The sequence below is a fragment of the Cyprinodon tularosa genome, unplaced genomic scaffold, assembly GCF_016077235.1.
Source record: "Cyprinodon tularosa strain WSP-4 unplaced genomic scaffold, ASM1607723v1 ctg120, whole genome shotgun sequence".
In the NCBI taxonomy this organism is placed as follows: domain Eukaryota; kingdom Metazoa; phylum Chordata; class Actinopteri; order Cyprinodontiformes; family Cyprinodontidae; genus Cyprinodon; species Cyprinodon tularosa.
The window spans coordinates 3,072,203-3,090,052 of record NW_024038004.1 but is presented as its reverse complement, the minus strand read 5'-3'; the positions used below and the strand labels follow the sequence as shown (position 1 = coordinate 3,090,052).

The 17,850-nt window shown below is 38.7% G+C and overlaps 1 protein-coding gene across 3 annotated transcripts in view; it reads left to right on the top strand.

Moving 5' to 3' along the window:
* Positions 1 to 10,454: 10,454 nt before the first annotated feature.
* The window catches only part of nrd1a (nardilysin a (N-arginine dibasic convertase)), a 52,074-nt gene continuing 44,678 nt past the window's right edge, over positions 10,455 to 17,850 (top strand). Inside the window, exons 1-4 of one of the 3 annotated variants that reach the window (XM_038273659.1) lie at positions 10,455 to 10,591; positions 10,976 to 11,296; positions 12,869 to 13,091; positions 16,458 to 16,539. In XM_038273659.1, coding sequence (XP_038129587.1) covers positions 11,121 to 11,296; positions 12,869 to 13,091; positions 16,458 to 16,539 — 481 coding nt within the window. In that variant the 5' untranslated portion in view covers positions 10,455 to 10,591; positions 10,976 to 11,120. Of the gene's footprint in view, positions 10,592 to 10,975; positions 11,297 to 12,868; positions 13,092 to 16,457; positions 16,540 to 17,850 lie in introns of those variants that run through there. The other 2 variants (XM_038273666.1, XM_038273675.1) reach the window with 2 other exon arrangements.

The following is a 17,850-nucleotide window of genomic DNA, read 5'->3' as shown; positions in this document are numbered from 1 at the left end:
TCCCCTCTCTCGCCTGGCCCCAGCTGCACGCTCACCCCGGCCTCTCTGCCCTCTTCCTTGCCTTGTAACCCCCGTGCCACAAACATGACTTGGACTCTGTAAACGGGGAATATATATTCTTCCAGCGAACACAATCTCGCTGTTAAACTAATGACTACAATTACTTCGTCTGTTTATATCACCATGCAAAGCAGCTCACCAAAACGTCACAACGACGTAGAAAAAATAACGGGTATATTTATTATCTTAAGTCTACATGAAATCTATACCCTACACAGACTAATGAAATACTATCTGTAAAATTATCTATGTAAACAAACCTCATCACTTGAGAAGGTAGGTGATGCGGACGTCGTGGAAGACATTTTGTCCCGTAACGCTCGCCGTACTGTTGGGGGGGAGAAGCGGTGGGGGGGAGACGTTCATGTTGCTGCAGTCTGCAGTCTGACCGCTAGATGTCGCTGAAAATTACACACTGTAGCTTTAACTACAACTCATCTGAAAACTCCTTTTATGGTTGTTTTTTTTTTTATTTTGTTTGAGTTTTTTTTAACCTTTTTAATGTAATTGTATTTTACTGGTGCATTTCAATAAAGCAGAATATGCCATCAGTGGAAAGTTGATTCATTTAATCCATTCAGTATTGAAATTCAAGTTCAGTTAGATTAATTTAACAAAAAGCAAGACATTTTACAAAGTTTCTTTGTACATTTTAAGGAATAGTGGTTTAAAAATCTAAAAGAGCCAATTTTTCTGTAAATCACAGAATTACATAATATAAATAAAAATTATTCAATTTTTTTTTTATGCAGATGTTACTTTATGGCCATGCCATTCAAGAATAAGGCAGCTGAGCTGACAGGTTTCCACTTGACAGTGATTGACATACAAATCTGCTATAATTGCGAGGGGGAAAAAGTTGGATCCACTACTAAATAGTGCACAAGCAACACAAAGTACCTGAACTCTGAAAATATGCCCTTTGTTGAAAATTGGTTAAAAAAAATCAGTTGAAGGGGCTTGGATTAAACAAAAGCTATGGTGATGTTTTTATCCTACAAGAACATGGACATGAGTAGGAAACTACACGCCCTGAACACTTTACCCCCACTATTTAACATGGTGGTGGCAGCATTATGCTCTTGAGGTTTTGTTTAACCCTATAATGCCAAATGTATCATATTTGATACATACGTTTTCTGAAATGTTTTGCATCTGACACCTTTTGCATATTTAATGGTAAAAACTTTGCTCAAAATCCTATTGTACACAATCAGATATACCTGAAAACAGCCAGTAGAAGACTACACAAAAAATAATCTTGACTTATCGCATAGTAATAAATTATTAATATCAAAAATGTATTTCTGTTTTTTCTTTTTACATATTTTGTTAAAAGGGCAAATAAGGATTTCAAACCAAAAAAAGGGAAATTTCTGTTTTGTTTTATTCTTGGATCAGGCTTTAAAGGGTTAACAGAAATAGGGAAGCAGATCAGACTAGATGGGCAGATGAATTGAGCTAAACACAAGTACTAAAGAATACTTGGCTTGGGTTTTACCCTCCAGTTACATAGAGTCAGTTACACAGTAAAGTTCCCCAAATGCTAACTCTAAATCCAATTAACAATTTATACTAAACCATAAAAATAATTTCTTTAAAATCTCTATTTGTCTTCTATTGTATGTATTTGATTTGTATTTAATACAGTTTATGGTTACAATGTGAGATAAAGATATCCAAATTTGTGTTGCTCAGGCAAGTAATCTTTTTAAGGTTTATATGATAATTTAAAGTTCCCAACTCCATAATGTTTTAAAATTGTCTGGATTTTATTTATGAGAGTTACATATACACAAAAACACTTTTGTAAACAAGACTTTTGTGAGTGTCTCAGGTTTCAGTGAGGCCCACTGTTGGAGTAAAGCTCCAACTAGCCTGCTTAGCTTTCGCCTTGGGCCAGCTCTGCAATCACTCCTGTAGTGAATTTAGCTCCCTGCTTAGGCTAATCACAGCTTGCTAGGTGGTTGCTGCTCCATCATATGCCTCCAAGTGGCAGCTGCAGGGGCCACCGTAAAGCCTAGGGTCTCCTGTAGGTCTCAATCAGACATATTGTGGCACCGCATTGTTGAAAACACACATTCACAGGCGTCCAAAGAGCAGTCGGCCAGTTTCACGGCTATAGAAAAAGATTTAATAACAACATGTCTCCCACGTTACTGAGCTGAAAGTTCAATTTTCAGTTCAATTTCACATTGATTTCTGCGTGCATTATAAGGTGAATCACCTTGAGGAAATGGAGAGGTGCATTTCTCTCTCTCTCCACTCCTTCCACCCTCCCCACCATGTTCCTCCCAGTAGCATGGAGGGGAAAGCTCTCCCTGGAGATTCCTATCAGAAACAGCAACAGAGACGGTTCCAGTAATATCAGAAAGATGTAGATGATGGTTATAGATCTCAGGGCTCTCAGGTGCATTAGTCTTTATTACAGCCTCCCCACAAGACTACTTAACGATAGCTTGCAGTGGAAACAAGCAGGCGGAGACAGAGGATGAATGCATGCCCAGCCACATGGATGCATGTTCTTGTTGAGAGTGCATAAGCATTGATGCACAATGCACATGATTGAACATTCAAAACGTGCAGGAATTCTACATTGCAAGTCTGAGGCTAACTTATACACTCATCATGCATGTAAATATTAAAAGAATTTGGCAATTTAAAGGCTGGAATATTCATATCACAGCAAACATCAATTAGTTTTTTTTTTTCAATTTTGAGAGCTTTACCATGACTTTTTTACAGATTTGTTGTCATATTGCCAAAAACCTAAATCTTTGTCTCCTACAACCCTAAATAATATATTCATAAAACCTTCAGCATTCAAATGAGGGTTTGTTGCTTCTTGTTTGTTTGATAACCTCTTAGTCCATGGGGATGACGACAAATACCGTGTGTTTATGTCATGCTCTCAGGTCTGGGTGCGGGCCCAGGTTCTCTCTCTCTCTTCTCTGCAGGCTGTGACAGGCAGGGGCTCCCCATCGCCGTTAATTAGAGCATTTCTTAAGGAATGGAAACAAGAAGGAGGGCATCAGTTCTTTCTTGCTTCCATGGTGGTATTTGAGCGAACAAAGTATTTTCTTAGTAACCTTAAAGCCAGTTCCTAATTACATGTTTGTGTTTCCTTGTAGAGGTCCAAGCCTGGACCTCTACATAGGTATAAAAAAAATCCTTTGATCACCAGTCTGCTTTTGTCCTCCCTCACCTGCCTGTCCACCCGCCAATACTATCTGCACAAAAAAGAGAACCACCACATTATAACCTTGCCCTGATGCAGAGTCTGTCTTTTCTAAACATGACAATTTAAGTGTTTTTCAGTTGTAGTAAGCTTGGGCTTTGATAGTTTTTAGATTTTTTTTTCTCAATCCCCCTATGAATTTTCTTTCATCAGATGGTAAGAGTTTGAGTCACATTTTTTGTGTTTCCTTTGGGGGGGGGGGGGGGGGGGGGGGATACCAGGCTGGCAGGGGGAGAGACATGTGGCAAAGGACCACAGGCTGGATACCAACCCTAACCACTGTGCGCTAACCACTCTACCACCAAAGCATAGTTACCGTATTAGTATTTTGACCCCTAACACATGTGAAAAATGTGTTAGTGTTGATTGTCACCATCATATCAAAGGTTTGTGTTTTTGATATTTAAAAACTGCCAGGAAGGAATCAAAACTATAAATTAAAAAGTGTTTGAACACCAAGAATTCAGCTTATTATCAGCATAGGCTGATAGGGTACCAACTAGGAAAAAGAAAAAAAATGCTTTAAAGTTGACAACTTCACCAATATTAGCTCATTTTCTTCACAGATTAATAAAATGCCTTCTGGAGAGATCTTGTGATCAGATAAGAAAGACTGACATTTCAGTATTAATACGTGTGTATACAGGAGTCAAATTGCCACTTCCAACCGAAGAAGATCTTACTAACTGGTGTTGGCATCATATCATGAGTCTATTTTGCTTTCAGAGGCAGTAATGCACCTTAAAGCCTTGAAGGAATGATGCATGTGGAAAAACTAGCACCGAATTCTTCTACCTGACCAGTAAGCAGCTAGCTTAGAGACATTTGGACACTGAGCATCTGTAATGACCCAGTCCTAAACTGTGATAAACACTATTCTTTAAAAAAATTGGCAAGGACTGAAAGATATAAATTAGCTTTACAACATTTACGGGGAGGTGTGGTTGAATATTAAGACCGAACTTTGCCAAGATCATGTTAATGGTAGAAAAAGAAATGCATGTTTTCAAAATCTTATTTGGGACATTTATATAAATATTAGTGAATTATGTAAATGGTTGTACTTGTATGTTTTTGAGTCTGTGTGAAACAGAGCCAATAAGAGTAAGCATTTTTATTTTAGGTTAAAAAAAAGACAACTTTTTTTTTTCTGTATGACTATCCTTACTGCAACAAAAAGTTCAAATGTTTCAATAATAGCTCCGAAAAGTCTTACTTTTATCCAGTGTATATAAAAGTGCTGCAACATACACAAGTTTGCGATTACTTCCATTTAGGGAGGGAAAAATTTGAAACTTGAGCTCATGCAGAACATATTATAAAGAGAAGCTGTTGGAGAAAGATTGACTTTGCTCACTGTGGTGACGCTGTTGAACCGTGGAGGCTCCCTAAATGAAGAAAACAAATGGAGAGGAACTGAAAGACGATGGTTATCAGACCCCATCAGATACCTGTGTGTCTTTTCTTTAGAGGAAGGAGCCGCTCTGAGCACATAAAGTAGTTTTTTGGGGGTGGGGTGGTTGACCGGCCTCTAAAGTAGGGGATCTATTTATAATGGCCTAGTGCTGTCGCTGGAGCTGTCCAGTGCTGAAATGGATGGGGATTCATGCTGTTTCATTTCAACCACATCTCCTCTCTTCATATTCTGACTCTTGGTCCTGACTGAATTATTTCTTTCTGATTATATTCAGACTCCCTATACACCCCCCACATCCCCACCCCATCCTCACCCGCCCCCACACACACACCCAAACAAACACACACACACACCTCCACCCAGTTGTTTTCTTTTATCTCTTCCTTCATTCCCCTTCCCTATTTTGACTCTCCTGTGGACTCTTATTAATTTGGGCTGGTTTCTCCACCACACTTTCTTTGATTTAATCCACTTTGTTTCCCTCCACAGGCTCTCTCCGTCTTCCTCTTCCACTGAGGACATATTGCAAAAAGTGGTCATCTCTGTTTTGTGGCTCTCTCCAATTATGTTCTTGCTCACAAGATATCCACAGGGATGCACGAGTGCACACACTCGAGACTTGAGGGCAAGGCAACACGTCAAGAGAAACGGAAGACGTGGATTGTTCCTCCTCTACGCCAATCCACGGATGTCCTTTAAAAATCATATTAAAGCTACATGTTGTTTTCATACTGCCTTGGGTCCCTGAATGCATTCTTCGATTCCTTTAGGGGTCTACACCGCTCCTCCCAGTGTCTTGTTACCCAGGAGGCTGAAGAATGATAGAGAGAGGAAGAAGGCAAAGGCATGCTCGGTAAAAACAAGAACACTGAGGTTTTTACATTTTGACATACTTGCAATCAAAATATTTGCCAGTTTAACTCGAGTATGCTGGCACTTCAGTGGGCTTAAATACAGCTACTTCAAAAGAAATATTTTGCTAAGTATAAGTTTATCTTACATTTAATTTTGGTTATTTATTGAGCATTTTTGTGTGCAAAAAGGAAACCACTTAAAATATAATAAAGAACAATTTGGCAGAAGGTTATTTATTAAAATACTTCATTTGATGAAAACAGAAATATTTTTTTACTATGAATACATTTGGAGCCTACTCTAACTTTTTAATATATTACAAATATGCCTGCATGGGCTGTGCCTTTATCAAGGTAATAATATAGCCTTTACCCCTTCACCCTATTCCAATTAAAGTAAAGTTATACATCATTAGTTCATTACAAAGTTACTTTATAACCTCATGCATTATTTAGAATTAAAAACAAAACTATATTACTAGTACACTCAAGTCAATTTCTCTGCTGCTATAGGGTTTACATGTAGGTATGTATATGCAGACTAATTAATATGCTTAACAGTGTTATACTGCATTAAATAATTCTAAAATACATTTCTGTAAACATTTCCTTTGCTTTTACTTTTTTAACACATATGTTTGACACAATCAAATGTGTTTTATTATTAGACAGATATAGGGTTAATCTAATTTGTTTTTAAATATTTATTTCATTTAGAAAAAACTGTCCAAACCAACCTGATCCAGGTTGGAAATGTAATCAATGTCTTGACAAATGTCAAGATATTGACATCTGTCAGTCTGGAATGGGGTGCAAATTCAGTTCTAAGGATTTGGAACTTAACCGATATATTTATAACATATTTTATCCACAAATGAAGAAAAGGACTCTCTTGCATCAGACTTCAGGATTCAATCTTAAGAAATAAACTTTCTTAAGATATTCATTAATCACAAGGTACCAAGAACAAATCCATTGCTGACTAAAAATAAAAGCAGAAAGGTTTCCCAAAATGTTTGAGGTACACGTTTTTAGAAGTTGAATTGTTGGAGGATATGCTTCCCACTCCATCTGTCATGAATCTAAAATAGCTTTTTTTTTTTTTTTTCATTTTTTTTTTTTTTTAGAATATGCTGGTAGTTGTATTAGGCAGTTCATCAGGGATTGCTTCACAGATTAGACAATAGAAAACTTGGTGTAATTGACAGAATTATGATTGCTGCTCTTTTCATGGAAAAAGTCCAGTTGTCAACCTCAAGCATTTGGAGTAGGGCATTATTCTGAAGCACACACTGGCAAATGCACAGCTGAATGCCTGAAAAACAGCATAAGGAAGGTTTTGGAGTGGTCTAGACAATTTATTGACTTAAATCCGACTGAGATGCTATGGCATGACCTTAAGCAGGGTGATTTTTGCCTTTCCCACTATAGGTTCATAAAACAATTACCTTGCCATAGGCAACTTAGGTTTCAATAAGTCATTTCCAAAAATGAATAAAATCCTCATTAAAACACCTCTTTGTAATGTGTGAGGTTATTGTTGGATATGAATATACATTTAATTATCTAAAACATTTAAGTGAGACAAAAAAAGCCATACCAGTTAGACTGTCAAGAGCCAACTCAGAATTTCAACTCAAATACTTCTTCAATGTATTTTCTAAGTATATTGACAACATATGACTGAATAAGTTAAAGCACTTTTTTGTTTGTATGAATGAAACTAAGAAGGAGAAAGCAACTGAAGGAGAAGAGAGGCAGATGGAGGGTGGGGAAATAAACAGATCGGCTGTGGGAGAGAGAAGACAATGAGCGGTGGGCATTTGAGGTTTTGTGAGATGTGGAGGAGGACGAGGACGGCCAGGAGGGCAGGTGGTTCTGTCATTAGCTCCAGATTAAAGCAGAGGGCAACTCCAGAGGACTCACCTCTGATTCACACAGTAGTTCTGCAGGCAAGGACAAGCCTCCTGGGAGACACTGAACACATGCACACATGTGAGCACACATGCTGCAGACACTGTAGTGTTTCACAGGATTACCCACAGGCCTATGATTACACACATAAATACACACATATAGCCACATAACACCCCCTCCTCATTTACACCGTGACTCACAAGAACATGCCAACTCCCACACACACACATGATCTCTCACAGACACACATGTTGCTGCACCACTTAATCAAATCTCCTGTTTTAATTAGGATTCAAATCAGTTGCCATGGGAACCTTGCCCCCTTGAAGTCTTAAAGGTAACCCCCCCTCAACCCGCCTCCAGTAATTCTGCGGGAAGCTGTCCGAGGAGGGGACAAATTCATAATACCTACAGTGATTCAGCCGGCTGCTTTCCACAATGCATTTTGCACACAGACAATTTTTCTAGGGAGGCCCGAGGTGGCAAATCTGAACTTCAATTTGGGCTCAGTCACAGGCAGGGGCACAGAAACTGTGATAGAGGGGGGAGGGCGGCTGAACACGGAATTAGGATGTCTCACGCTAGTATTCCTGATGATAGGACATACTTGTTCATGAAAAGGCCATACACTGGCATTAAGAAGAGGAGGTTTTTTGGTTTGCAGAGGCCTGTCCAATCAATCGGCGACACTGGAAGTTTTCACATGGTAGGGCACGTAAAAGCCTCTTTGCACAGCTCATATAAGTTGGTTTTCCTTCCCATTACAGAGGCCATGCTTTCAAGAAGCTTTGTGCTTGCATGCATGTCGTACAACTCGGCTCTGCAAAGTTTGAGAGGCTTATTGATCAAAAGAATGTGTTTGACAAAAAACACATACAACACACTTCAGAAATATTCCCACAATATATATATATATATATATATGTATATATACATATATATATACATATACATGAAATCATATTTATTGTTTTACTGCAAGGAAACATATTTATAGTGTTCAGAGCCATGGTTTCAAAATCCAAAAAGTGTGATCACGGATGCAGTGGGTAGCATTGCTGTACATGGAGTTTGCATGTTCTCCCTGTGCATGAATGGATCTTCTCCAGGTACTCCGGCTTTCTCCCACACTCCAAAAACATGACTGTTAGGTTCATGGGTTTCTCTAAATTCTCCTTAGGTGTGAGTGTGTGCATGAATGGTTGTTTGTCTCTGTGTTGCCCTGCGATGGACTAGCGACCTATCCAGGGTGTACCCCGCCTCTCGCCTGTTGACAGCCGGAGATAGGCACCAGTACCCCTTGCGATCCCAGCTGGGATAAGCGTGACAGAAATGAATGGATGGAAAAGTTTGATTACACTTCATATTCAGCCATTTTTATTCTAGTGCTTCTCAGCAAATTAGAGTACCTGTGTGAAAACCAATCTAAGAATAAATACAACTGTTCTGTTAAACCCTCTGAGAGCAAAGATGTTGGTGCCGGCATCCTGCTTTGGTGATAATTTGTTGTGTTCTTCATGAAAGATGTCTAGATTTATAGAAACCTGAATTTAGCTTAATGCTGGGCAACGGTGGAAGAAAACCCTTTTAGGAGCCGCAAACATAGGAAAATGGGTAAAGGTTCACCTTCTAGCAGGATTATAGCCCTTAACATCAGCCAGAGCTGCAATGGAGCAATTTAGATCAAACTGCAATATTCTGCTAGAATAGTCTAGTGAAAGTCCAGACCTAGATATCCACAGATATATATATATATCCCCAAAAAATTAATTGAACCTTGTGGTTGTGATGTGACACATTGTGTAAACCTTCAAAAGTGTATACTTTTTTCAATGAACTGCATTAATTTGCAGGTCAGTACTTTCTCTTTACCCTGTCAGCAAGTCTAACATTCATTTTAATATTAATCAGACTGAGGAAATATTTATTCAGTGTCTAATGCCAGAGCTCTGTTTAAAGTGATGTGGAGGCTTTAGTGTTAACACTAGTGTTTCATCTCACATGCTGATAAGACGAGCCAGAGGCTTATCGTAAAAAGACTGGATGAGAAAAGCTCAAAGTGCAGCAGAGCCGTGCCACCTTCATCTGTCCCGAGAGCCTTAATATCAGCTCAGGTGAAGGCTGGACGTGATGAATTAAACGAGGAGGGGATGCCAAGTGAAAGCCATTAGGATACAAGAACTCGGGCGTTCTTCTGGCTCGCCGGTTGTCATGGTTGCTGTTTATCACCTCTTTCTGCCAACACCGGCCCAGGGGCAAATCAGATTGGCTTCAGACTGAGGGAGAGAGAGAGAGAGAGAGAGAAGGAGACGGTGAGTGAGGGGGAGGACATATTGGCACAGCAGAGGGGTGAAATGCCAACACTCTGCAGAGTGAAGGCTGAAGAAGAGCACTGGACAAATGTCAATGTGGCTCATTCATGATAAGAGTGTGTTTCTATCCATTTGGATCAGATTTAAGGATTGAGACACAATTTGTTTACTAAGCTGGAGGCTTTCTGTTTAGCTGATTTCTATGCATAATAGACCTTCAGCAGACTTGGAAAGCTTAAAAAAAAATAACTGAAGAAACAGAAACGTTAACCTATAACTGATGTCTGAAGAGGCATCTAATAGGAGGTAAAATCTCCCCATTCCCTGTGGCTTATGCCTGCCACCTACAGGCCAAAAAGCATCCAGGGCCTAAACATTTGCACTTGAAGAAAGGTTTGGTAATATTGCATAACTTTCATTTGAAGCAGGGCAAGCTCACAAAAACAATTATCATTTTCAGTCCTCCTAAGCTGATTTAGATTCCAAAAGGATCAATTATAAAATTAAGCGGTGATGACAAGAGACCGGCAGGACATTCTCAATCAGGCATCTATAATAGGTAACAGATGGCATCGCCCTGTCGCCGCTGCACGTCCCATCTCTGGGCAACTACACTCTAACCACTGCTGACTGCCAGACAGGCGCACACGTGGGACCACCTAAGTCCCGCCCCGCTGATTCTGTAGAGCCAACCAGCGCACGTCGTGATATCCTCTCAGCCAATCACAGCCCTGCTTTTTGGAGAACCCGGAATTCACATGATGCCGAAGCCCTGCTAACGGCGAGGAAGAAGGTACGGATCTATTATCAACATACCGGCTAGTTAATCTTATAAAAGTTGTTTTAAAAGAAACAACAGTCTCGCCCAGTCGTGTGTTACACCTGTTAAGCTTTTATTAAGTGGAGGGGGCGCCCTTGTATCCATTTCCTGCTCTGTATTGTGTGTTATTTTCTATGTAGAGTTGTGGGGCCAGTTTCAGGACGGGTAGGCTTTTTAGCTGACATCAAACTAAATGGGTTAAAAGCACCAGACAGCCTCTCTGAATAGCTCTATTGTGTTGAAAGCTTAGGCTTTGTATGTGTGACAAGCTAGACCTTAATCCCTTGTTCCATGTATCAAAAGTCCTACTTATTATTTGTGTTTACATAGTTTGTTTTATATTTGTCCTACCTGAAGGGTCTTCATCATTGCCCTGTTCAGGCTGACACGGCTTGTTGCCGCTTTAAGGACTAAACCCCCAGCAGCACCGAGCTGTCCTGTGTTTAACAGCCAAGCCCTGCTGTCAGCCCGCCGGACAAAAGCGTCATCACTTCTCCCCAGGATGCCGCAAACAAACAAGTCAAGAAACAGCCCTGCGGCGGACTCTCCGGGCTCGGTCCAGGCCGAAGCCCCGGCAACCTGTGAGGAGAACCGGGCTAAAGGGGACGGTGGAGGAAGGGAGGACAATGTTGGAGACAGAGAGATCATCAAGTCCCCCAGCGACCCCAAACAGTACAGGTACCAAGCTTCACTATGGCCTGTTCAATATACTGCTAAAAAAAACAACATCAAATCTATTAAATTAAGTCTGGACTTTTCCGATCTTCCTGGGATAAAAAATCCCAGCAAGATTCAAGCATTGATCTCTATTTATTTTGACCCTCCAGCTCCTCTGTTCTTAATATAAGGAAGTATCCCACAGCATGATGCTGCTGTGTTTTACCATTGGGTTGATGTACATGCATTTGTACCAGTTGTACTGTTCTCTTCTGATCAGTTAACCTTTTTTTTTTGGATTGAAGAGTACTGTTTTGGGGTGCTTCCCTACTAGGGCTGGGTAAAAAAATCGATTTAATCGATTTTGAATCGATTCCGATAAATTTTTGCAAAATCAATGTCTTAGTTTTATAGTGATGCAAGTGACGCTCACATTCAAATGAGCAGGAAAGATGCACTCAAGCTTACTTCAAGCCAGACAGCTGCAAAGATAGCCAATAGGTTGACTAAAGACAACAAATAGGGGCTGACCGGCAAACACCCTGTAGTTGTTACAGACAACGCTACAAATATGGTTTGTGCAATTCTGCTTGCTCGAGTGAGGCTTAACTTTTTCACTTTTCACAAAGAAGTTTGCACTTAAGAGACAGTTTTGTTCACATCTCAAGTTTAAACTGTCAGATTTACAAGTTTGCACTTTGTGTTTAATGTGACAGGAAAAAATAAAATACATGAGTTTTTGAAACACAGTTGAACCACTTTCATTATTGTAAATACAGATCGAATTGAAATTAATTGATTTAGAACTGTATTAATCAAAATTGAATCGATTCAGGACTTACTACCCAGCCCTATTCAGTACAACCTTTGTCCCAGTCCTGTATGCTGTGTTGCACAATCTTTAAGATGCCGTTTGTTCATTTATGTTCCCTAACAAACCTCTGAAGTCATAGAACAGCTGTTGTTGTAATGAGATTAAATTTCACATATGGATTCTGCTCACTTAATATGTGACTTCTGAAGGTTATCTGCCGCGCTGGGTTCGTTCTGGGCTCCGCAGACTGCACTCATTGCCCCATGACAGTAGTCTGTCCAGGGAAGTGAGCCATTAAGCTCATTCCAAACACTGTGTCTGTGCATAGCTTGTAGAGTTTTAGTTTATTCCCTGCCACAGTGTGTGATTTCATTTTATATTCACTGACTTCTATCAAGGAGTGCTGGTTTCTTGGTTCATAACTGTTGAGTGTTGTAAGAATGTTGTGAGAAAATGACCCACATCTACTAAAAGCCCAATTCCCAAATGATATTGAGCTTCTCCTCCAGCTGGATCAGTTCATTGTTATTATTTTATTCTTATGATCTGATTTCATGCTTTAAGCACACATCAGTGCCCCAGGCCCCCGTGGTGCATAGTCTAAAAGTGTGCTATTGAAAAGAAGCACAGAACAAGCCTCAGAGCGCTAAAGATGCAGCTTTCAAAGTCATACATGATTTAAAAGGACGAGAGAGGGGAAAAAAAAGCCTTTGAAAGTTGTGATGTTGGAGTTCCTCAAATGTTTTGTGGTTTTTTACATTTCCTTTTCTGCTCCTCAGGTATATCGTTTTGGACAATGGCTTGCGCGCTCTGCTGATTTCTGACTACAGTGGTCCAGTAGCAGCAGAAGATGATGACATGGATGTAGAAGAAGAAGAAGAGGAGGAGGAGGATGATGAAGAGGAGGAGGAGGAGGATGAATCTGGTGATGAAGAGGATGATGATGAGGAGAGTGAGGATGAGGGGGAGGTTAAAAAGAAGAAAGGAAATGCAGAGAAGCAGGTATTGAGTTTTCCTTAAAGGGGATTTATTATTACTTTGACAAAGTTTCACTTTTCTAGATGTATTAAAACAAACATTGAAAAATGTTGAATTATAAAAAAGTGGGAAATAGAAAAACATAAAGCACCAGAGAAGACAGTTGTAAGCTGCAGGAGATTGAATAATTTATGCTTGGATTGCCAGATTTAAAGCTTATCACAGCAGATTGTTAACCTAAAGCTAAAATTATGACACCAAATCTCCCATTTGAATTAGAAAAAACAATATATATACCATAATTCCTCTAGTGGTAAGGATAAAATCAGGACTGATCTTATTATATTAGCTTGGATACCCAGCAAACTGGCATGGTATGAAGGAATTTAAAAGCACCCTGTTGCTAGCACAGTCTGTTTGAAAGTCACCACAAATTCTTCTTTTTTTCCCCTAACCAGCATTTTTAAACCAGTGTGTTCAAGGATGATCCCTTATATAACTTTACATTACTGAGCCATACAGCAGCCGTGTGAGTCTCCCTTTGTGGCACTCAGCTTATGTTTTATTAATGAGGGTTCACCTACCCTCTAAAAATAAAGTTAAACAAAAACCATTCCAATGTCATTGCCTCAAACCTCCAAAATCCTTAAAGTCCTCTTGAAATTGGTTTAACCATGTGAAGTTTTATTTTAAAAGTTATTGTAGCAGAAGAAAATAAGTTAAAACACTTTTACAGTCAGACACTCAGAAAAAAGACAGTTGAAACTGAAGATCTGTGAAAATCTGCTAGTTTTTTTTATAAACTGAGACCACCTAAAAGTACAAATCACTATTACTTACAATAGAAAAGTGGATTATAATTAATTCAATACATGTTGCTTTCAATATTCAGATGTTGTATGGCTCTAATTTCTTTTAATATATTGACTCTGAATAGAATTAAGAACAAATTATAATTTATTTGACTGTGCCATTGTCGATGGATCCTGAAACTCTCTGGCTTGTCTGTCTTGTCTACATCTTTCAGCTCTGTTTTTGTTCCCTCTCAAACTCTCAAAGTTCACTTTTTTTTTTTTTTTATTCCCGCAGTGGGTCCGATAAAGACCCCCTAATGCATGATTCAAAAAATCCATTTAAGCACTTGTTGGAAAGGCAACAGTCAGTTCTTGCAGTGCAAAATTATGCTGAGCGGTGAAACAATGAATCAAAGAACAAAGAAAATATGGTCAAAGCTCACCAGGCTCAAATATTTTTATATTATTCAGGAAATTCCAAAACCCTAACCTTAAAAGTTTCTTTTCTTTTCTTTTTTTTTTTTTTACCTGACAGACAGTACTAGAGACTAGTTCTGTTTACCCTGAAACCAACTCTGCTGCCTAACTACTACTTAGTGGAAACCACATTTTTTAAATTAATTAAAGATGCTAATCTTGGACATTGGATGAATTTCACCCCCCCACTCAGAAAAAAAAAAAAAAAAAAACTACACTTTTGGTCTCTTGCCTAAAACCATGAATATAAATTGCCATATTACCGAACTTTACTTTGAGGTGAAGTCAGAAATTCAGGTAATCTGTAAAAATAAATGTAAAAATAATACTTTTGCAGATGAACACCTGTAGGAATTTTGACATGCTGTGTTTTGTCTGGCATATTAAAGCAATGCACGGCTCCTAACAGAGAATCTTTTTTATCTTTTTTTTTTAATCTAGAATTGATTTTGAGTGTAAGCATTTCTCTGCTTTTATTTTTCTACTTCAATTATTATACTTTCTTATTTCACTGAAACAGCAAGCAACCGAATTGGGTGAACATGTTTTTTTATTTTCTTTTTTTTTACTCTAATGCACACGGGTGAATAAGCTGGAATTTGCACATGTATTCCCTATAATATTTGCTTAAATGTCATGTAGGAATTTCTCTACAATGATTTCTTTTTTTTTAACCATCAATTAAATCAATTTCCTACATGGAAATTGATTTAAGTCCATTTCACAAACTTTCTGGAGATCAAGGTCCATCTGGAAGCCTTAATCTTAACCTACTCTATCTATACTTTTAAAGCATGTCTCAGATCATTTTCCAGTTGGAAAAGCCATGCTGGTCCAGGTTCCTAACAACTAGAGCTGTATAAATAATAGCATTTGCTATGTAATTGCAATCTAGCAAAACTTAACAGCAAAGGCTCTCACATTTAAGAAGAGTAAGACACTAAATATCTCCCTCCAACCCTTCAGATGGCAATAATACACTTAAGATGGTTTTGCTGCTGCACAGCAGGGGAAAGGGAAATCTTTGCATGATAGCAGAAGTAAGAACTTTTTCATTGAAAGGTTGCAAAAGAGTCCAGCAACAATGGACTCCGGACAAGCAAGCATTCAAAGTCATAAAAAAAAAAAAAAAAAAAAAAAAAAAAGATACCCTGGTGTCAAACATCTACATGCTTTGGTCAGTGCAATGGAAAATAACAGTACTGGTTGAAAATAATCACATTTTTTAATTTCGGCTAAATAATTCAGCCCTACTAACGACTGGCTGCTAAATGAGCTATGAGCAACTGCCAAGCTTAAACATGTTTTGAAAAGCAGATCTTTTTCTGTTGATATTAAACTAAATTCACTGTTTAGCGTTAAAGCAAATACAATGATCCAAATGACACATCACTTGCACTTAGATACCAGAATAGCCTTCCAAATTGACCAGACCTCACCACAGCCATATTAGGTATGTAGGTAACACTCAAAGTCTGAACGATAAATGCAGTTTGGCTGCTGTTTGTCATCAGAGAATTAGTAAAATATGAAGCTAGAGTTATGCTTCAATCTTTGTGGCTGGTATCAAAAGTCTTTAATCAAAAACTGATGGGGTGCATGTACATGTTTGAAGCTGTGTGCCATAGAAGAGAGTTCATCCTTTTCACTGCTACCACATGCTTGCACAAGTTGGATTGCTGGGAAGACAAAAGCTTGATTAATCTTCTTGGTTTCCTTATACAGATACCGATTTTACTAGTTTGTATTATGATTTGAACTTAACTGCATTGTATGACAAATTGGGTTAAACACTAATGTATGTAGTTGAATTTAACTTTGCTTTAATGATACTAATGTATTGGATTGAGTTGGTTACATATTTAGGGATTTAAATCTGCATACTTATCATTATAAATGTTGGAATAAAACTGGTTATGAATTAATAAACATTAGATGATTGAATCAGGGAGAAAAATGTAAAATATTCTGTAATGATTACTGTATGGTGGTCTCAATGTTTATTACATTTCTGCCGTGCCTCCTCTTTGTTCTTTTGATAAAATGCTAGTTTGTGGCTATTTGACAATCCTGCTTCCCCAGCAATCAAAGGTAATTCGATTTTTTTTTTCGGTTAAAGTCTGCGGCAGCTCTGTGTGTCGGTGTGGGCAGCTTCAGCGACCCCAGCGACCTCCCCGGCCTCGCTCACTTTCTGGAGCACAGTGAGTAATTAATGCTAGAGACATCCAGTCGAGTCTTTTCATTTCATGGCCCTAATACACAGCTGAGACAGAGAAATTGAGGGCTGATTTAGTGGGTAAAAAGTACAACAGAACAGAGGATTCTGTACATTTTAACTGCACCATCAATCAGGACATTTAAAACTGAAGTAGCTTTGGATTTGTTGTAACAGAAAGAGACTCCTTACTGAATGAGGCTAATATGAGATTTGGTTGATTCCTCCAAATAAGGAGAAAAAAGCTTCACCTTTCCTTTTCTCTTTGAAGGGAAATGTAACCCTGTCACATAATCCTTTGCTGTCACGGCTTTTAAAGCATTTTTAGTTTTATTCCACTACACATATTGGTGCTCATGCAAATGACTACAGAGACTGGAGAGTTATTACCTTGTGCCTATAGCTTTACTTCAATGGCTTGTTATGTTATTATAGACTTATCTAGTTCAAATAATCCATTTTTAGAACACATCTGTAGGGCCGGCACAGCAAAGCAGCATCAGATCCTTGTGTTAAATGTCAACTTTTCTTTGTTGGATGCTCGCCCCTGAGGGGTTTCCTTCCTATGTTCCCCAGCCTCAATGGAACATGACATGTGGTTGTAGAAAGATGGCAAAAGAAGATAGTAGCCCTCAACGTCTGTTCCTTCTTTTTACTCTCCGTCTTTTAATGTCGCCACTGATCCTAAATCATGATAGACTCTAGATAGATTTTGTTCCTCTTTGTTTAGTGGGACTTGTAATTCTGTTTCGTCAAGTTCAAGATCAGCTAACAGTATCTGACAAGTCTTAGAATAACTCTCTCCTTGGGCTGTGGTCACACAGTATGGGGGGCAAAGGGCCTACATTTAGCTTTGGGGCTTTTTTGACCCACATTTCCTGGTGCTTTTATTTGTATCCAACTCATCACCTGCAAGAAAACATTTGTACTTACAGATGCAAAACCTGATATATTTAGGAAAAGTAAAGTTAAATATTTCAGTACTGATGTTGGATTTATTAGTCATAGCTGTAAACTGGACTTATGGTACCTCGCAAAGGTATTGGGTGTGCTTAACTTTAGCATGTTCTGTTCAAGTTTTTATCACTTGAAGATTTGTGATATACCCAGTTAAATGTTTTATAATGATTTGATGGGTATGAATCTGGAAAGAGGGACATGTTTCATTTCCTTAAATTTAGACATATTCCTTTCTTCCTACTGTTAGAGCTGCATGTTGTTCTGCATCCCCGCCGGTTTTGCACAGCTAGAGGCTAAATTATTTGATAGTTTCTTTTTTGAAAAATATTTACTTAGA